The following is a 23009-nucleotide window of genomic DNA, read 5'->3' on the forward strand; positions in this document are numbered from 1 at the left end:
TGTTTTAAGTTTTGAAATGTTAGGATATTTTGTGTAATTTTAAACTTTTAAGGGTATTTTGTGAAATTTTTGAAACTTCATAGGTTTTTTATAATACCTCATATATTATAGTATGTTACTTCTTTACCTTTACAAATTAATACAATGGACCTGTTTCATGTATTTAACTAATATTTTTTTAATTGTTAATCTGCAAGCAGTTCACATGGAGATTAAGATAAGATATAATTATAATTACGATAGATTAAGATTTAAATAAAATATTTAAAATAGTGAAGGGTAATATTGACCGTGGAAAGCTTTTTCCTAACTCATACTTTTAAAGAGAGTATGATATGATATGATATGATTGATGATTTGTTGAATTTAGGGCTATTTTTATAAAGCTAATGATATTATGGGTAGTTTTGTAAATACTAAATTTAGGAGGTATCTTTGCAAATATTCATCATTTAAGGGGTACATACTCAAATAACCCTTATTTTTTTAGTTTGAAGGAGTTACAAATTAACGATAATTATTTGGGTTCTTTTGGTATTAGTCCCCCAATTCTTTTATATTTTAAAATTATTCCCCCATATCTTCATATTCTGAAGTCTGAACTTAGCCCCCAATTCATTAAGCATTTTGAAGTTCGTACCGAAGTCTTCCTATTTTGAAATTAGTATCTAAAAAATATTAACTGTTTTGTAATTAGTCCGGCAAATCTTTCAATCCAGTGCTAAATAGAGGGGTTATGTTTAGAATATTCAAGAGGTTTGAGAGATTAATTTAAAAACATGAAGGCTTGAGGGACTAATTTTAGAACAATTAAAATATTGGAAGATTAATTTAAAATAATGAAGATTTGTGGAACTAATTTCAAAATATTGAAGATTTGGTACTAAAAACCAAATTATTTTTTGGGCTATTAAGATATTAGCCCTCAAATCTTCAATAGTTTCATATTAGTCCCTCAAATCCTTGAAATTGTTTAGAAGGCCATCAAATCTCAAGCGGTCTTTCAATTTGGTCCCTCAATGGCTAAAAAATCTCTTAGCTAATGTTTTCTGAACCCCGAAGAAATTGGAGATAAACATGATTTGATGGATATTTTGATTATTGATGGACCAGATTGCATGACCCCTTAGAATATGAGGGACTTAAGAACAATTTCAAAGATTTGAAGGGCTTTTGATGGAGTTGTTGAAGATTTAAGGGCAGATATATAAGTAACCTTAATTATTTTGAGTTGATGAGAGTGGTCACTATTATTAATTGAAGCTTTAATAATGTAGTTTTGAGAAAATTAATATATATAGTTCTTAAAAAATGAAAAAAAAAACTTAAGAGCATGTTTGGCTAACTACTTATTTTTAAAATTCTTATAAGTTATTACTTATTCTCAAAACTCTATAACTATGTAATAAAATAATGAGAAAGTTTTTTCGTAAACTCCTTAACTTATAAAGATATATAAGTAGTCATGTGTTTAATAAACTAATAACATATAAAGTCGTGGTATATGTCAAATGACTAAAAATGACATGTTATTGTAACTCCATAGTGTGACTAATTAATTCATTTTATATTAATAAAATAATTAACAATATTAAATTTATTAATTATTTAAAAATTAATTAAGTTAAATTTAATTATTTTAAATTAATTATTATTATTAATTAAGAATATTTGATATTAGTTAATTAATTCCATTATAATGAAATATTAGCATTAATAAGATGAATTAATTAACTAAAAATTAGTTATATAATAAAAAAATGTATTTAATTAATATATTTTTATATATGATATTTTTTATAAAAATGTATTCAATTAAGATATTTTTATAATATGATATTTTGTGATTATTAGTTACTAATATTGAGATTTATTAATTAAATTCATGTAAGAGAAATACTATTATTAATAAATAAATAAATTAATTATAATAAAAAATAAAATGAATTAATTAACAAAAAAATTAGTTATCTCATAATAAAAATGTATTTAATTATTTAATTAAGATATTTTTATATATGATATTTTTTATAAAAAATGTATTTAATTAAGATATTTTTATATATGATATTTTGTGATTATTAGTTACTAATATTGAGATTTATTAATTAAATTCATGTAAGAGAAATACTATTATTAATAAATAAATTAATTAATTATAATAAAAAATAAAATGAATTAATTAACAAGAAATTATTTATCTCATAATAAAAAATGTATTTAGTTCAAATATTTTTATATATTATAGTATTTATGATTATTAGTTACTAATATTGAGATTCATTAATTAAAATTCATATAAGAGAAACACTATTATTAATAAAATAATTAATTAATTATGAAAATAAATATGCTTCATTAAAACATTTTTATCTAATACATTTTTTTATTATTAACTACTAATATTGTGATTAAATAATTAATTTCATATTAATAAAATATTAATATTTAAAATAATTATTTAGTAAATAAAAATTAGTTACCTCTAGTGAAAAACATATTTTATTAAAATATTTTTATATATTACATTATTTATATTATTAATTAGCAATATTTTTATATAATGAGAAATGTACTTTATTAAAATATTTTATATATTACATAATTTGTGATTATTAATTAATAATATTAAGATTAATTAATTTCATATTAATAAAACAATTATTATTAATGAATATTTATTAATAAATTAATTAATAAAAATAATTATTAATGAAATAAAAAACTCTAATGTGAGCTTTCCAATAGGTATAGTTTCTTTCATTGAAAAGTGGGAGTCGATTTACAACGTGTCCCTCAGGAAAAATCGTTACGACGGTCAAACTAGCCATTTCTTCCCTTAATTATGAATCCTAATTATGGGTAACCTCGCTCTTATAGTGCTTGTTGGATCTGAGATGCAAGCATAGAGGGAGGGTGAATAGGGTTGCTGCCATTTTCCGCTAAAAATAAAGGATATGCAACATAATAAACAAAATAAAAGTGAAAAATAATTAACCAAGAACATGCAAGATTTTATAGTGGTTTGGATATCAATCCTTCTGTTTATCATAAAATAAGATTTCAAAATTTGTATTAATTGAATTGTTTATTACAAATCAAAATCGCTTTTACACAGAAGCAAAGAGAATTGATTTGATCTCTCTTTGTTTAATGTGAGTTCTTTGGGATGATAGGATGCTTCCTTCGATGCTCGTGTCGAGTTTTTTTCACTTTGACGATTCAAACGAGGTTGTAGAAAAACTTTAGCGCGTGGTAGAAGTTTGGTTGGATGAGTTCGAAGGCCGAACAAGTGCTATTGCTTGTAGGCCGAGTATGCCGAGATCTCAAAGTTCGGTCTTCTTCTCCTGATGATTCGAACAAGACTACCAATAAGCTTCGTCGCGTGGTAGAAGATTTATCAGAGTTTGAATACCCGAGCTAGGATATTTAAGAGCCGAGTGCACAAGATGCTAGGTTCGTCTCCTTGCCTTTGCACCTTTCTGTTGGACTTTTGGTTCATGAAAAGGCAATTTTGCTTTTGTGAATAGTCCCACATCGGAAAATGAGAAGAAGTTCAAGAAGTTTATAATGGCTCACATCTCAATGGGCTTTGAGTTAGTGTTTTGGGCCTAGTTTATAATGGCTCACGCCTCGCCGCACCGCACTCGCACGAGTTTTTTGCCTCTCAAGTTTTATTTTTTGCACATTTTACACAAGTTTGTAATGGTTGTGGGAGTTATGGAAACGTATAACGGACGCGGGATTTCTGTGTAACGTCTGCAGACTATCGGCGACGGTTAAGAAGAGCAAGAGCTATATAAAGATCTGAAGCTCATTCGGAAAAGACACAACAGCAACAAGAAGAAGTGAGAAAAAGAAGCATCAAATCCGAGAGCTATGCTTTTCCTCAAAATTTTCTCAGTTACCATTTACTTATATTTCGGGCAACCATCTTCGTCTGAGCAGAAACTCTGCTACTCGCGCCCGAGTACAGAGGCCGGTCGTTTCCGGGGGCTTTTACCGCTAGGGGGTGAGGATCGACTACGCCAGGGCGAAAGGTGGGTCCTCTATCTTCTAGGGCAGTGAATCACGACTGCACCCATTCAGGTCTGGTGTTCTAACTTTTTTATTTTTAGTTTTATAATAATTGTTTTAATTTTTAATAGCACTTTCCTCTCTTTTCTGCCCCTCCCCCCCACACTTTTCTTGTAGCCATCAATGAATATTTATAGAGAAGAATGACCAGTAACCACCCCCTCAAAACGTGGAAAATGGGCACAACCACTTCCACAATTTATGCTTTAGTGGCTGACTTGGTCAAACAATTCAGGCGAACTTGACGTTCAGGCGAGCTTGATAATTCAGGCGAGCTTGACCATTCAGGCGAGCTTGGCGAGCTTCACTCCTGTAAGCGAGGTTGGAACATGCAGGCGAACCTCGTAGGCGAAGCTATCAGGCGAGCTTCAATCAATTCATGCGAGCTTCAAGCGTCCGGGCGAGCTTAGCTCATGCAGAAGAGGTTGGAGTATGCGGGCGAACCTCGTAGATGAAGCTATCAGGCGAGCTTCAATCAATAAGGCGAGCTTAACTTTGTTCAGGCGAAGCTCAATGTTTAGGCGAACTTGGCCATGTTTGCAGAGTCAAGTATTCAGGCGAACTTGGCTTTGCTTATTTGATTCAGGCAAAGTCACACTATCAAGCGGACTTGCCTTTAATGTTCAAGCGAACAAGTAGACATGGCTTGGTTCAGGCGAACCCTAGTCTTGCAGGCGAAGTTCATGCGTCAAGGAACATAACTTGCTATGAATAACGGGTCATAACTTTTAAACTGTAAGTCAGAATTAGACAAATTATATATGAAAATTGACTATCTTAACGAGATGGGGCCGACCAAACCAACCAAAGTTTGGTTTGCCACCGTCTGTTTTACCAAATTCTCTCCGGTTTGAGAGATATCAGCGTTTTTATTCGTTTTTTACTATTTTTGTTAATGTTCTTGCAGGCGAACTTCTGAATTTCTCTGTTAGGAATAAAAGCAATTTTATTTGCCTACAATGGTCAACATTTCTTTCTCACGAAGTACCTTTCTCACTATGCCAATAGTTCTCCTGAATCACAACCCGATTCAGTAGGCTTACAAAGGCCGCATATTTGAATCTACCCAAAACCAGCCGTGTAACTAACTCACCATAGTTAATAATACCTAGCCCTAGCTAGTCCCAACGTCAATTAACACCGGCTTGAGAACGTTGTAAAAGTAAGTTTGAAACAAACCAATAAACACATTTTAAGCACAAAAAATAAGAAAGATCTTACAACTATTTTCGATTAACAAACCATCATTCAATGGATCAAAGTGAAGTTTGATGAAGAACGATATAGATGATGAAATCAAAGACAACTCTTCTTGCTAAGATGATCTGAAGATGTTGAGCGCGATGAGAAAGCGTTTGTTGAGGCTCTGGGGGTCAAAACCTTCAATCTAATATATTCTCTAATAAAAACCCTAAAGCTCTTATGAAAACCCTAGAACACTCTGATCTATTTATCTCTTTCAAATCATATGTAGTCTTTAATTAACCAAGAAGAGATATCCTTAACATGGTAGAAGTTGGAGATCAAAAGGAACCACGAACGACTGTAATTAAATCCTCAAATCTGCAATCAGTTGACTTAACAATTGATGGTTGCTCACAACCATTGATGGGTCCTTGAGCACCATCGACAGGTTTCTGTAATCCATCGATGAGTTAAAATCATGTCTCTAGAATTCTGCAATTTGTTCATGTTGATAATGAATGACCTCATAGTCATCGATGGGTCCCTGGTGACTATCGATGGTATGAAGGCTGAAATCAGTGTTTGTGTTGATTTCAATGTCATTTCGCCTCGTACATGTCTTATACCTGTAGTCATTTGCATATATCATTCTAAACACATATTAGTAACAAACGAGAGTTTGTTATTCTTCAAACAAGAACTATTATAGCGCCATAAATAAATATGTGGGACTAATATAAAATACTAAATATGTAAGGCAGTAATATAGGGCCATAAATAAATAAATAAAAGAAAAAGTAAAGGCAGGGGTAGTATAGAACCCCCCTTCGCCTCAAATCGGAAACCCCCTCCCAACAACTGTGATAATCTACTTCCTCCTCAAGTCTCCAAACTCCTCAAACCCCCCTACAAACCCTAGTCCCCAATAACAATCCCTAACCCTCGCCGTAGAACTTCGTCATCCATCTCAATGGCGGACGATCCAACCACCGCCGCCCATTCGCCATCGGCGAATCCGTGATCCCATCGCTCAACAAGCTCCAGGACATCTCGCCTCAGCTCGGAGCTCATCGACGATCGATCTCCCTCAAGTCGCGGTCGTCGGCAGCCAGAGCAGCGGCAAGTCCAGCGTCCTAGAGCGCTCGTCGCAGGGACTTCTTGCCACGTGCAGCGACATCTGCACTCGGCGGCGCCGCTGGTTCTTCAGTTGGTTCATTTGGGAAAGGGGGAGGGAGATGGGGGAGAGGAGTGGGGGGAGTTCTTGCACTTGCCCGGGAATAGGTTCTACGACTTTTCACAGATTCGGAAGGAGATTCAGGTGAAAATTTAGGGTTTTCAGAAGTTCTAATGTAGAAATGTAGGTAGAGAATGGAAAAAACTGCTACCTTTGGTTGTGCATGTCACTTTAAATTACAGTGAATGTCTTGCGGGGAAGACATGTTATGATTTCTCGCAGATTCAAGATTCAGGTGTGAGTAGGGATGTGTAAAATTTAATGTGGTTATGTAGATAGACAAGAGGAAAAGCTACCTTTGCTTGTGCACGACAGTTTAAAGTACAATGACCATTATTGCACTTGCTTGGGGAAGATATTCTATGATTTTTGAAAGATTACCAAGGGGTTTCAGGTGAAAGTATATGGAAATTTTAATGTAGAAATGTTGGTAGAGAAGGAAAACAGATTATGGTGAAAATTTGATAGCTAATGCCTTATTGACAATTATAAATATAGTATAGATCATCCAATTTAGTGCCTTGTGAATGTTTTATATTTTTTTTATTAAGGTCATAATGTAAAATCAAATCAAGAAATAGCTGACCATCGACTGTCAAGAGCAATCTAGTTTGGTGATCCAGTATGATCTGATTTTACCATAAGATTCGTGATATTGACAACACACTCAAGCTAATATTTAACCAAAAACAAATATTAAGTATAAATGTTCAAGCTTTCCTAGACACCCCAATAAAGTAAGTTTCTGTACTAAGGTATTTGAAGCATGTCCTTTTGTATGCTGGTTGTTCTCATCTCTTCTCTATGGAATGTACGATTTATACTGTATGCTTTTCTTTAAATGGCTGGTGGCATTTGGTACTTGCAGGCTGAAACAGACAGGGAAGCTGGTGGGAACAAGGGTGTTTCAGACAAACAAATTCGCCTGAAAATATTTTCACCAACTGTTTTAAACATTACTCTAGTTGACTTGCCGGGAATAACAAAAGTGCCGGTTGGTGATCAACCAAGTGACATTGAGACAAAGATTAGAAATATGATCTTATCATATATCAAACATGAAACTTGCATCATATTAGCGGTTTCACCAGGAAATGCAGACCTAGCAAACTCTGATGCACTGCAGATGGCCAGGATTGTTGATCCAGATGGTAACTTCTTATTACAATATTGCTTGCTGATTTAAGTATTGATCTAGTTTGAATGTGAATATAGTTGTTCTTTCATACTGTTATTTTTAGCTATGTGTAAACTGGGATAAAAATACCTCTCAGAGACTGGTTTTCTACTTTTTCATGACAGGTTCCAGAACAATTGGTGTAATCACAAAGGTACATTTTCTGGAAAATGCATTTCTTTAACTTTGATGCCTTCAGTCGGTTAATGAGACACGATCACTCGCTTCTCTTTGGCTTCAGTTGGATATCATGGACAAAGGTACCGATGCTCGCAGACTTCTATTAGGAAATGTCATCCCTCTTAAACTTGGCTATATTGGTGTGGTAAATCGCAGTCAACATGTATGTCCCTTGTTCACGATTCTCAATTTCCCTGTAATCATTTGTTATTTCATTTAATTTTGTTTTACAAATATCTGACCCTAAATACGGCCGTATTTATTCCATATTTTTCCTGATATATTTTTGAGGGCCATTGCTTCTAGCCTCTGGCTTTAAGAAAACTTGCTACTACTACCAAGAAACTTTTCTCTTGCTTCCAACTCCCTAGTAAGGAAAACCCAAACGTTTTTTTAAGACCCCTAAGTTCCTAACTACCTTGTATTCTATCTTTTTATCCTTTTCTTTCTTCTCCCACTTTCTCATGAACCCGTGAAATCATGAGCTCATCACAACTTTAATTTCCAACTCCTGGCGCCTCGGGCCACCTTCTCCTCTGTCACACTTCACTTTGTCTAAAAAAAAAGGCGGCAGGCAACAATGGAGGAGAGATTGGTGATGAGGCAGCACCAAAATTATTGATAACCAATCCATAGTTAAAGTTCAAGGCAAAATTAAACACGAGGAATAATTTTACTATATACTAAAACAATTGGGTCTAGCACTGTAGCTAGGCGCTGTAACCACTATAGTGCAATCCAAAAGTTTAGTATATAGTTTGAAAGAAAAGGTGTAATTGTGCATTTTCTATATAAACCCAAAGTTGAAACTTAATTTGTTTTTAAGCAGCCCAAGTGCTCAATCAACTTGAATAAGATAATAAAATAAGAAACTATAATATAATTGTTTTTTTCTACAGACGCGAAACTCTACCCCTATTTATTTTTAAACTCACACACTTCCAAAATTACTGTTATACCCAAGATGCTCTAATGAATTAATTTTAAATCCACTTTGAATTTTATGAGTTTGATATACGTTGTGATTTGCTACTTTAGATAGTTTTTTTTGCCTATAAACTCAGCGTCTAACCCATGTTTATTTCTAGCCCACCCATTTCGGAAAAGGGTTTTTTGCCTATAACCCAAAGTCTCCAAATTGATATTAAACAAACCCACTTTGTAAATCACTGTTACACCCAGAACGCTCCCATGGAATATTTTTTAATGCACACTGTATTTCATCAATTTTGATATATGGCGTAAGTTGCAACTTGCAACTGTAAATAATTTTTTTGCCTATAAGCCCAATGTCTTACCACGTTTTATTTTACCCACCCAAAGTGTCAGATTTTTTGGCCTATAAATGTAAAGTTTTGCCTCCGGTTATTTTTAAATCCACCCGTTTCCAAAATCACTCTTAAAACACAAATTGCTCCCAACAAATTCGTTTCGAACTCATGTTGTATTTCATTGGTTAATGATTTAACTTGCAATTTTCTACTTCCTATATTTCTTCCTAAAGTGGCGAAAGATATGGTGTATTTTTAAACCAAATGCTTAATACATTACTTTTTTCGCTTTTCAAATTAATGCCATCACATTTGGTGCTGTAGATGGATTTTTGGCCTATAAACCCAAAGTTTTACTCCCGTTTATTTTTAAACCTATCACGTTCGAAAAAGGTTTTGTTCCTATGTACCCAAAGTTTTACCTCCATTTATTTTGAAACTCACTCACTTCCAAGAATCCATTTTAGACCCAAACTTACTCCATCCATAGTTTTTAATCCCATTTATTGTTTAACCTACTAACTTCTGAAAAGGATTTTCCCCTATAAACCAAACTTTTACCCCAGTTAATTTTGAACCCACCCACTTTCAAAATCACTCTTAGACCCAAAGTACTCCACCAAATTATTTCTAAACTCACGTTGTATTCTATCAGTTAAATACAATGTAAGTTGCTATATTTTGGTGTATCTTATTAAATTTAGTTCCAAGTGATCAGCTATATGATGTATTTTAAACTAAATACTCAAACCATTCTCTTTTTAGCTATAACCCTACAATTTTGTTTTCATTTATTTTTAAACCTACTCACCTCCAACTCACCTCCAGAAAGTTTTTTTCGTTATAAACTTAAAGCTTTACACTCATTTTTTAGACTCACCCATTTCCAAAATCACTCTTAGACATAAAATACTCAATCGAATTATTTTTAAACCCACATTGTATTTCAATAGTTTTATATATGTTATAAGTTGTTATATTTTGCTATTATTTGCTATATTATTTGTAACTTGTTAGGCAGACAATGTATTTCAATAACCATATGCGTACATGATTTTTTTGATTGTTTTCACACTATTACCGCACTATCGCGTTGGTCAATTTAGCTCCTTAATAGCTAATGGTGACAAAAATGTAATAAAAGTAACTAGTTAGACACAAAGATGTGAATTTATAGACAAAGATTAAAAGTTAAAAACAAGATATATACAAATGTAATAACTAATAGCTAAATGTGACGAATCAGAAGCTAAATGTGAGTTACTTATGCGAAAAGTAACAACTTACACCCTAAGGTAACAATTAATAGCTAACGGAGGAGGGATGGCGGGCGGCGCCTGAGGGAAGTGGCGGTGGAGGAGAGGTTGGCAGTGAAGCAGAAGAGATGGTGGTTGAGGGAAAGGAGGAGGAAGAGAGGATATATTAGGTCCATGAGGAGATGGAAAATAAGAGTGGTTGAAGGTGACAACATGGTGAAGGTATTTTAGGGATATTAAAAATATGCATGTCAGGTCAAGGGGTTATAATATGATTCTTTGGCTCCGAGGGGGCTTTTGATTTTTTTTTAAAAAAAAAAAAAAGAAAAGAAAAGAAAATAAAAATAAAAAGCAAATTTCCCTTTTTTTACAACCAACCCCCAATGCCCCCATCCACCCCCAAACCAAACAAGGAAAGAAAAAAAATGCCTGCACCCGCAAATGAACAGATTGCGTATGCAACCACATGTTTGTCTATGTGTACGCACTAAATCACATATTGTACATTGTAACATTGAGAATCAACTATCCAGATATGCACACTAATAATCCTTTGGAAAATATGTCATCTTTATGTGGATTTAGATGGAGTTTGTGCACATCCTTTTGTAAGTTATTCATTCAAAGTGGGACAAGTTAACTTTTTCATGTTATATCTATACTTTTTCATGTTATATCTATTGGCAATAATATGGATCACCATCTGTTCTCAAGTACGCCCCAATATTTCTTCAGTCTAATTATAAAAATTTCACTTTGCTTTGAGACATGCATTTGATGATAGTTGTAGAAACTGTAGAATTACAATTAACTGGGATCTTTGCCATTTGATAATTCATGTAGTATTAATAGGCTGGATGTGCTTTGTGGATTTCATAATGCTTTAACTATTTTACATTGGGGTGAAATCATGCAGGATATCAATGAAAACCGATCTATCAAAGCTGCACTCGCCTCTGAAGAGAGCTTTTTCCGCCGTAATCCGGTACAATTATAAATTTCCTTTTGGAGCTTCGACTGATTCTGAGACACATGGAACACATCCATCTGGCACACTAAAGGATAACCACATTTTATCTGATTATCCACAGTGTTCACACTTTTATATTAATATGACTGCTGGTCGTAGGTGTATAATGGTCTTTCTCATTGTTGTGGAGTTCCTCAATTAGCCAAGAAGCTGAATCAGGTAACTAAAACAAAGAAATTCATCCTTCACTCTTGCAATATACTACATGTTGTCGCATCAAAAAGTTTTTCTGGCTGACCAAAACTTTGCCAAGAACCTATTTCCATATATCTGGAGCTGGTTTCTCGAGAAGCTGTTTATATATTTATATATTTTGCAAACACTATATCTAATGTCAAACTTGGAATCATTGTTTGAGGTTGACCATGCAAACTATGAGTTCAAATCTCCTATGTTTTATTGGTTTCAAGTATTTCCTTGCAGATTTTAGTTCAACATATCAAAGCAGTGCTACCAGGATTGAAATCTCGGATAAATGCTCAATTAGTCACCGTAGCAAAGGAACATGCTGCGTTTGGTGATGTTGCAGAATCAAAGGTATCCCATATTATGACTGGACTGAGTGCAGTTGTCAATATATTATTTTCTTTCGCCACATGTCTCGATCGTTTATGCATTTGCATGTCCATTGGACCTTTTGGGTGCTGTTATTAGATCAGCCCTTTTAAAATGTGACAGGCATTGACCAAACTTCACATAATTTATTTTCTTTTGATGCATGCTTGTGATGGTGTGGGCTTATTCAAATTTGCAATTCAAGTGACAATTCTTGTACATCAAGGTGCCTTTTTTATAATAATTTACACCTCGTCTTGACAACATGAAAACATTTTCCTCATTCAAAAACCCTGATGGAGCTGATGGAGCATCATTAAATTTTTAACACGAAAAACCCCACATTTACATTAGGTGCCACTAACTGTGAAGCTTATATACACTTGAGTATTGTATCTCTGGCTGTATGAAGCTAGCTGCTACTCTTTTTTCTAGACTAAGAATCGAGAAATTTACATAAGAGCCCATAGTGAGACCATTAGTGAAATGTTATAGTTAGAACAGCAATTTCCTAGTGTTAAAACATACAGAATATGTCAAAACATTGAATATCAATATAAAGTGGCAGATTGAATATCTATTTTCAAAAAGAACACTTGAAACACATGCTAATTTCTCTTTGTGCTTCACACTGTTTGTCAAAATCTTATGAAATATAATAATTGCTCACCCCTTACTATCAACTGAAGGATCATGCTAGTAACATCTCAAATCTAACCCACTGTGGGTGACCCGGACAGTTGGGACTGAGGTTCCAATATGGGTTTGCTTTACACATCACAAAGCCCCTGCCATGTGCAGGCTCTTTATTCAATCAATAAAAAAAGAAAAGATATAAAAACCAAAGTCAATCTATGAGAGTTTGAGGGTACCCCTCGAGCAGTACCTCCCAAAGGAAGTTACCGGCCTCCTCTCTCTCTCTTTGGGGACTTTTTTTCCCAAGACTCGTCTCTGTCCTTCGAATGCCTTCTTCTTCTAGCTTCTGTAGCAGGAGCGGTTTGTAGGTTAGCTCGTTTATGAAGCAAGGAAATCCTACTGGCGGTAACGATTGTACCTTTGACCCATATGACGCCGCTTCTTTGATCATCACATGATGAATATTGAATAGTCTTTCTTGGTCACCCAAGAACACTCTCAAGCGGTAGATCAGAGAAAGAGAAAGGAGACCGTCATTTTCTATTTTGATCCAATGTTTTTTTTGAAATTTTTTTCTTCTAAAGAATTGGAACATATTGATTTATATTTACGACCTTCTTTCCTGTGGTCATCAGCCACTTTGCTGCCGCGGGTTCCCCGTCACCAGTTGTCTCAGTCACTCGGACCAGATTTATTTGTTCTGTTAGATTCTTTGTAGCATTTGGCGACATCCTGCGGTCTTGGGTTCGATTCCGGGCTAGGTTGTTGGAAAACGAGAAATCTCAAATCTTGAATCACTTCTGTGCCATTATGTGGTCTGTACTGTTAGGATCACCCTCAGGAGATGACTTCTTTGCTGCATGTCATTGTACTATCTGACTGTTAACTGTAAAGGGAGAAATATCTCCTTCTGTGACCTCAGGTAAAATGCCAGGATATTAGATATAAGTGGCAACAAATCACATTTCTGGTACTTGGTCCCCTTACATGGAACCAGATGTAAGTAACATTTTCGTGTAACTATCAATTAAAGATTGCATGATAAGTTCTGGAGCTTACTTTGGTTTACTTAGGATTTTAAAGGGTTTTCTTTGCTGTTCATACCTTGTGGAAATTTCTTACCTGCTGTAGTCTAATGTGTAAAGTAGCCCATCATTTGAAGTAAAATGTTAACTGTTTACATATAGATTTACTTTCCGTAAAGGTTTACTTTCCTTTTTAAGTATAGCCTTTAAATTATGTTGTTCTTTGCATTTCAGAGCCAAAATTTCCTGTTAACTAAAGTTTGCTCTATATTGTTGCATTCATTTATAGTAATCCATCTTCTATATCATGTCAACTACAGGCTGGCCAGGGAGTGAAACTTCTGAACATCCTTGCAAAATATTCTGAAGGTAATCTTGAATTCAACCTTCTGAAGCTTTTTAATATTTGCTCTTGTGGTTAATAAGTTAAATTTTTATATTTGTTTCTTTAATTTATTTCATGCATAAGTTTGTATTTTCCACTGTGACTTGAGTCTTCTCCTACAAGCTTGTTGCACCAGGAATTAGCTATAGCAAGATTGACTGTACAGACATAAATAGAAAATTTTAACCATGTCAGTATTTCTGGCCGATATAATTACGGACTTTTCTTTTGCTAACAGAGTTTCAAGAGTGCAGCAAAATTTCACATCCTAATCTCATCAACCGTGAAAAGATGGATAAATAAGCAATTGCCTGTTTGTCTAAAAAATAAACATTTGCAAATTTATAAACTGCTAATAAGTATCCAGCTGGATTCATGCCCCAGATGAGTAGTTGGCTAATTTCTGTTAAAGTCACAGCTCACATGTAAAGGTTAGTACCCCGTGAACAATCCAATCTAAGCACTGAGATCATTTAACAGTGGTCCGAACTATGTTATAAATTATTTTATATGGTCTAATTCAATCCATGCTATAGCCTAATTCAATCCCTGCTATAGCCGAATGAATTAACTAAGTCTATTGTTCTTTTGGCCTTGCTGCCTTTTTATTCTGCTATGAAGATACCAAGTACAAACAAATGAATTTAGAGAGTTCTTTTTTTGGAACTTTTAAAGAAAATAGTATCTGTATTATGATAATATTTAATCTTGAAATTCAAAAAGATAAATTTTGTAACGTGGGACAAAACTGTCGCTACAATTTGTGTAATGGGTGTGCAGGCAAAAGCACACCCTTTCAGTGCTGTCATTGAAATCTTTCAGCATTGTATTGCGGAGCAGCAGGATCATGGAAATAAAGAGAAGTACACATGCAGGTGTGTTCATGGTGCAAGTACAGAACCGAGGAAAACCAAGTCTGAAGGGTTTGCTTGTATGCATAATGGTTCCACAAGTATGAGCTGCTAAGCAGTAAAGCCTGATGTTCAATGTCAACATTTCTGTAAAGAATATGACCTATAGTTTATTTTGATTGCAACCTCGCTGGGGACTAACTATATTTGACATACAGCTAAATGCTGTAAGTAGCAATCAGGATGTGAAATTTAATGGACTCCTAGATTCCAATTCAACAAGAGAAACAACATGAATTGGAACTGCAATACACTATCCTCGACTTTATAAAATTTAAATTATGTGAACACTGGCCCATCATTGTCTGTGCTCAACCATCAGATGTTTTTACTATTATGTTTAGTGCAGTCTCATCATGAAGTGCTATGAGATTTCTAATTATACCCCAGTCAAATTGCTGTAGAATCTTTACTCTTGTTTGTGAAGAATTAAAGCTTGTAATCTCTTCCCATTTAGCAACTTATCAGTGTTTGTGTTGCAGCATTTTGCTCAATGGTGGAAGGCAAGAATGAAGAATTGTCAACAGCAGAGCTTTCTGGTGGAGCCCGAATTCACTACATTTTTCAATCAATATTTGTGAAGAGTTTGGAGGTTAGAAAATTTACTAAACATGGTTATTAATTAATAATTGTTATTAAGGTGGATTAATGGGAAATAATTTGAAATACAAGATTGATGTTTGAATCAGAGTGTCTTCTAACGAAATTACCTTGTGGTTCAATGTGATTCTGACTTCATTAATACCCCCTAAACATGTTCTAATCTCAGCTGCTGTTTCATTTTCAGCATCATATTCTGTTCGCTTTTTAGTTGTCTTAGCTTCTGTTTTGTTCTACCTTATTATGATTGTACTTAAAAGAGGTGTTCTTTACCATTTATTCTGTAATATTGCTTGATCATGCAATTAGATTCTCTTGTAGGAAGTTGATCCTTTTGAGGATGTGACCGATGAGGATATCCGCATGGCAATTCAAAATGCTACTGGCCCTAGAAGTTCTTTATTTGTGCCAGAGGTGAATTTCTTTATATTGTATCTGTTTGGCGATTGCCGATGTTAAACTTTCTGCTTGTTTTCATCTCACTTCTTTTAACTGAATGTCAAATATTTCTCCTTGCTATAATTCTGTAAGGTGCCATTTGAGATTCTTGTACGGAGGCAGATAGGTCGTTTATTGGATCCAAGCCTTCAATGTGCAAAATTTATCTATGATGAGTTGATTAAGGTACACATCTTGCATCTAAATTTTGGTGTTGCTGTGATATTTCGAGAGATCCTCCCAAATTAACAAACTTTATTGTTTCTGATTACTTCTTGTAGATGACACACCGATGCTTATCTAATGAGCTGCAGCGCTTCCCTGTCCTTCGGAGGGCCATGGATGAGGTAGTTGGTAAATTTTTACGAGAAAACCTTCAACCTGCAGAAGCAATGATAACCCACATTATCCATATGGAGGTAAGCAAGTCTGCATGTTCTCTTTCTTTTTCCCTCCTTTTTTTGGGTTGTGTGAATAGACAATTTCAAATTTAAGTACTCAGGAAGAAAACAAACTCAAAAGTTTGTTTTCACGTGGCTGCATGCGTTTCCACATGCCTCAAGTTTGTGAGGATTGTAGCTGACGTATTGGCTCTGAAATAAGGGATGCTCTTGCTACTATATTTATGATTGCCACATAGTACTAGCTGCATGGTGGGTGATGCTAGACTGCCTCCCATTTCTATTCACGTGACAGTTTAAATACTATTCTCTTTTCTAATCTAAAATCTAAATACTAATTTTTTTTTGAGCTGGTAAATCACATGTAGCTGAAATATGGAAGATAAAAATTAGAAAAATGGCACATTGACCAGTATAAGGAAATTTGCCCAGAAAACTGTAGGTTATATAACCTGAAACAATAATTTTTTTTAGTAATTATCATATCATCTATGTTACCCGGGTACGGCAAAATGGGTGCCGTACCCGTGTCGGGTGCGGTTTGGGTACGGATCCGCACCCAAACGGCAGGGACACGGCGATTTCACGAGTGAGAGGGGAAAAAATGCCGCGAACCTGAAGAAGGGAAGACAGTCGAGGGATGAGTAAACGCCGATCTTCAAGGGATGACGACTTCGAGGGAGGAGTCGACGACGAGCTTCGAGGGATGAGTCGGCGACGAGCTTCGAGCGAGGAGTGAACGACCAGCTTCGATTTGAACAGTGAAAACCCTAGCCCGAAACAAATTCTTCGACGGCGACGAGCTTCGACGGAGGACTGAAGCTTGGACGAGCTCCGACAGAGGATTGAGGCTTGGACGAGCTTCGAGGGTCTTGTGAGGGGCCATCGATGGAGGACTGGCTTTGGGTTCGCGAGGAGAAATGGAAGAGGCGACGAGGATGAAAACCCTAGGGGGAAGTTACGGTTTTATATGGGGGAGGGGTGTGGGTTTGGATTTGGGTTTGATGGGGGAGGGGTTTGGGTTTGGATTCGGGTTTGGGTTTTTTTCTTCACCTGTTTTTTATATGGAGTGGGGTTTGGGTTTGGGTTTGGGATTGGGTTGGGGTTTTATATAGGGGGAGGGGTTTGGGTTTGGGTTTGGGTTGGGTTTTATATAGGGGGAGGGGTTCGGGTTTGGGTTTTATGTGGGGAGGGGTTTGGGATTGGGTTTATATAAGTAATAATATTAGTTCTAAATTTTTAAATAAAATAAAAATAGTTTTCTATTTCTTAGAATTGTTAAATAAAATAAAAATAGATTGTCATATTTTAGGGTATATTTGCAAATGTAATAGGTATTTAATTCAACACTGATCTAAAGTGAATTATTTTATATATATACAGCCGTGTCCCCGTACCCTATTTTTTACAAATTTGCCGTGTCCCGTACCCGTACCGGTACCGGTACCCGTACCCGTACCTAGGTAACATAGCATATCATACTCCTTTTAAAAGCATGAGTTTAGGAAAAGCTTTCCATGGTCAATATTACCCTTCATCATTTTAAATATTTTATTTAAATCTTAATTTATCCTAATCCTAATTTGTCTTATGTTAATCCCACGTGAACTACCTATAGCTCAACAATTTAAAAAAATAAGATTAATAAAATACATGAAACACTATTTTGAATATTTCATTTAAACATTAATCTATCCTAGTACTAATTATATCCTATACTAATCCCATGTGAAAAACCTATAACTCAACAATAGAAAAAAATAAGATCAAGAAACCGTATGCAGCTAACAACGTAACATATTATAATACATGAAGTATTACAAAAAAACTCAAAAAGTTTTAAAAATTGCACAAAATACCCCTAAAGTTCAAAATTATACAAAACACCCCGACTTTTCAAACCTTACCAACAAACATGAAATTTGGAAATTAACAACCCCCAAAGAATTTATAATTTGCAGTTAACACCCTTAATATTTTAAAAATTGTAGAAACAACTTCAAAAGTTCAAATTACAAAAGAACACCCTGAACTTTTGAAAATTTAAAACTTGCAAACAACATAGATGAATTCAAGGGATTTCCATTAGACACTTGAAAATTTAAAATTTGTAAAAATAACCTTCAAAGTTACAAAAAATGTGAAAACTCCTTCAAAGGTTACAAATTATAAAAAATCCTAAAATTTCAAAACCTGTATGATACACATCAAATCCAGAAATTATCAGTAGATTGTTGAAAATATGAATTTTGCAAAAAAACCACCTGAAATTTCAACAATTATAAGAAACACCCTAAAAAATTCAGAGTTGCAAGAAATATCCTAACATTTAGAAACTTACCATTAACATACAAAATGTGGAAATTACAAGCACCTAACTTAAAATTTAAAATGTTCAAAAAACACTATCAAACTTTCAAAAATTGAAAAACACACCCTCAAAAGTTTAAAATCACAAAAAGGTTTGAAATTTCTAAACTTGGCAAAGAAAAGATGTTTGATATTCTTTCATTAAAATATAAAATTTAACTCCCAATTTAAAGTTTATTATCCCTTTCAGTATCTAAAAGTAGTCAAGTTGATGTTAGTAAAAGATAACAATAACAATAGATTGAAAACATCCATTTAAGGAATTTTTAAAAAAAATATATGATAAATTAAAAATTAACGTTACGATATAAATTAAAGGAACCACATAATTTTACTAATAACATTAATTGATAGAAGACTAGATTGCATAAAACTGATAAAATACTATAGTATAATATCTTAGCGTTAATTTATTATAATGTGCAAACATTGATCTTTGATGTTAATAATATTTATGGGGTAAAAAAATACAAGGAGTTATATATGGAGAAACTATTAGAAAGTTCAGAGATATTTTTCAAAAGGATTGAGCTGTTTTCATATCAAATGGAGAAGTGACGAAAATAAACCCAAAATTCTGAAACGATCATGAATCACTTGAGTTGACATTAACAAAATGCATATCTATCAAAGAAGCACCGACTGTGTTCTCTTAAAGAATATATTGAATAACTTTATCCCAATTAAAGAAGCATTCTCCATGGAAGATATAAAAAAAATAGTAAGTATTTATAAATTTTTATACTTTATTCTTCAAATACTAAAGGAATCATAAACTTAATATAAAATTACCTATAAATAATTTTGCAATAGAAACTAATGTGAAACCATTGATCAACTATATTGCGAGATATAACAAGCCAGATAAGAGGAGAGAAATCACTATAATGGAAAAAAGGTGTACACGTGATACTTATTTATAATAACATAAGTAAAAAAAGTTAAAATCAATATTTTTCTTTTTCTATACAGTGGCATTGCTCTGCATGTAATTTTATTTGGAGATATAACTACCAACGAAAGATCAATTCTTAAAGATACGATCAAAGATAAGCATGTAATAGCACTATCAAAATTTAAGATCTTTAAATATGAAGGTAATATATTTTATTACTAATAAAATTCTTATTAAATGCCACTAAACATAAAATTCACCTTATATATATCTCAGATTTGTAGGGGAGATATGCATGTCATCGTAAATTGCGTCAACAATATATATCAACTCAAAGATACAACTTATTAAAAAAATAAGAGAATGGTAAGTAAACCAAGTAAACATCCATATAACACATTAAAGAAAAATTACATTTTAAAGCTAATATGTAAGGCTCATGCAGAACAAGTTGCCATGACAAAAACATTTCCATCAAGGCTCTTTACAAATACAACACAAATTTAAATTACCGATATATGCAATCATCACAGTATCCAAAAGAGGTATGATCTTATAAGACCTCTAAAATTCACATAATTAAACGTGAAAATAGTTTACCAATATACAGACACACTATTACACCTATAATGCAAAGATAACTACCATTTACAATAGAGTTGAGCCGTGGTTCTATACTTGCAAGGGTTGCAACAAGAATGTGAAAAGAGATGTTAATAAGAGTGTCAAAATGATAAATGTCACAGAATCGTTGGTGACGTAGTACCAATGTTAAGTAATTCTTCATGAAATAAACATATCAAAATCAAATACTAACATTATAATCTAAACAAATTGACAATAAAAAATACAGTTATTTAGTTCAGATCCTTATGAAAAATGACACGGAAAGAGCAAATGCAACATTATTTAATGCAACAAAAACTCTTATTTGGATGCACAACAGAATAGTCCATTACAGACAAAAAAGCGGTGACTCCTAACATTATTTAAGCCAGAAAATAAAAACACAAATATTTCATATATATAAAATTAACATTCATTTTCATTGCAACCAAAAAATAATTAAACTCCGTATTTTCAGGACTTTGTATTGAACATCGGAAATACATTCAACTTTTTTGTTAAATAAGACGAGAAGACAAAAAGATGAACGAGCCCAGGAAATAAATAACAGTAGAAGAAATCTAGCTCCATCTTAATATCACAATGGATGTAGATGATGAAGACACTATTCTAGAATTACCTAGAAAAAGGATAAAGATGCAGAACAATTGATCTCGACTCAATAAAAAAATGAAACAGAATGAATAAAATATCTGCTTTATGAATATTTTATAGAATAGTTTAATTTCTTAGAGTAAAATTAGGAATTAGAAGAGATTTTCATGAACTTTTTTTAGTACGATTATGTGCTTATGTGGATGTTTTTATCATACAAAAGTGTACTAAAGTTAGCATTAATCTTTAGTTTATGATTTTTTATAAAGTCTATCAATGATTAGGAACAAACATCATATTCTTTTTAGTTTCGTTCTAGCTCACTTTTAATCAATCATTTTGGCTTATTGGCTGTAACTATTCGTCTTCCTTTTATAATACTGTTTTTTCAAATGTTTTTCACTTTCACAACACTATATTTTCTCAAGCCAAGCTTGGCTTCATTTCGGTCCAAATAACATGAAATTCAAATGGTTTTGGATTACATTTGTTTCCTAACAATGTAATTATCAACATGAAAATTTAAATTCAGTGTAGCCCATTCAAACAAGCATAAAAGAAAATAAATAATCACAATGCTAAAGTTTAGAGAGATAAGAGAGCAAAAACTATTAAAGTTTTAACCGAGGAACAAATTTTATTTATGAAATAAATCAAAAATACTTAATCATGGTATTTAGCCACGTGCATTGCACATGCATAAAACCTAATATTGAACGAAAAAGAGAGAAGAAAAATATCTCATGTAGTAGGGAAAATATATGGACACAAGTACATTTCCATTGCTTACCAATGTAATCTTCTGCTTCATTTTTTCTTTTTTTGGTTCGTAGACGCAAATCATGGTCTTAGAATATGGTGACCTAAACTGATTGACTTGCCAGTACATTGCTTTGCTCCTGTTCTTTTGCTGTCAGTTAGGTTGTTTCAGTTTTAATTTTTCGTATCATAATTTGCTTTGTGCATGTTCTGGAAATGAGGAATAAAGGAACATGTCAAGATATAGATGCAGAAGTTAAAGGAAGAGTATAACTTAGCAATAGCTTTCGAGTCTTGGTGTGAAAAGTAACTTAGGTCGACATCTTAATTTTGTATATTTGACAGGATAATGCATGAAAGTCTTTAGATATAACTGTTGGGAATTTTTCTCCAAATACCCAAGGTTTTAAATGTCGGCCGACATATCGGTTTGAGGGCTTGACCGACACGACATGGATGTTTTCAACTCGTATGTCGGTTTTCAGGGCCAAATCGGAAATATCAGGGTCATATTGGGCATATCGGCCTATTTTTTATCTTTGAAAAATCGGTCAATATGATACTTTTTTTTAAGATCTGTTTTTTGTTATCGGATTTGGGTTTAGTAATAAATACCCAAACTCGTTTGACTCATTCTCATGTTTAAGGTTTCTTATGAACCCAATAGAAAGAATTTATGAACCCAAACCCATATATTATTTACTTCTTTATATGTTTAGTCTATAGAATTTATAAAATATGCTTATATTGAATTTATGAATGCTTATATTATATTTAGGACATGATATTATACATATGCGCACTACCTATGCTTATATTGAATTTATGAATGCTTATATTATATTTAGGACATGATATTATACATATGCGCACTACCCGATATGGCAATCCGATATTTAGTCAATGTTTAGGACATGATATTATACATATGCGCACTACCCGATATGGCAATCCGATATTTAGTCAATGTCCCCCGTTATATCCCCGATTTCCGCTATCCGGCATGGATTTCAGCCATCCGATATGAACCCGACATCCGATATTTAAAACATTGCAAATACCACATCCATACCTAATCTGTACTTTCCTTTTGTGTGTGTATGTGTGTTCAGTTTCTTCCTCTTCTCATGAAGTCAGGGGAATGCAGTTTATGCATTGGGTTGGTTGGACCTCAATAGAGAACATTTTGCATGGAGCCACTAAGTTGCTTGGGATTTTTAAAGCTCTCCTAGTTAATTTCACATTTTTAATATGGTTATGTAATGTTCCCTAAATGTTTTTTTCCCATAGCTTCTCATTTGAAGAGTTCAGATGCTTCAACTTAAAACTCGACATAATTTGTTTCGTAAACAACCTATTTCTGTTTACAGCACTCATCATTTAAAAAAATAAGACAGACTATT

At 33.6% G+C, this 23009-nt stretch overlaps 1 protein-coding gene across 2 annotated transcripts in view; it reads left to right on the plus strand.

Annotated features, from left to right (window-relative positions):
- Positions 6507-23009, plus strand: part of LOC109825056 (dynamin-related protein 3A-like) — a 21173-nt gene continuing 4670 nt past the window's right edge. For both annotated transcript variants that reach the window (XM_020391762.1, XM_020391763.1), the window contains exons 1-12: positions 6507-6580; positions 7365-7647; positions 7799-7827; positions 7915-8016; positions 11297-11365; positions 11510-11569; positions 11834-11947; positions 13947-13995; positions 15405-15514; positions 15844-15936; positions 16054-16146; positions 16242-16379. In XM_020391762.1, the coding sequence (XP_020247351.1) occupies positions 7533-7647; positions 7799-7827; positions 7915-8016; positions 11297-11365; positions 11510-11569; positions 11834-11947; positions 13947-13995; positions 15405-15514; positions 15844-15936; positions 16054-16146; positions 16242-16379 (972 nt within the window). In that variant the 5' untranslated portion in view covers positions 6507-6580; positions 7365-7532. The remainder of the gene's footprint in view (positions 6581-7364; positions 7648-7798; positions 7828-7914; positions 8017-11296; positions 11366-11509; positions 11570-11833; positions 11948-13946; positions 13996-15404; positions 15515-15843; positions 15937-16053; positions 16147-16241; positions 16380-23009) is intronic.

This window comes from Asparagus officinalis, chromosome 10 (genome assembly GCF_001876935.1).
Source record: "Asparagus officinalis chromosome 10, Aspof.V1, whole genome shotgun sequence".
In the NCBI taxonomy this organism is placed as follows: Eukaryota; Viridiplantae; Streptophyta; class Magnoliopsida; order Asparagales; family Asparagaceae; genus Asparagus; species Asparagus officinalis.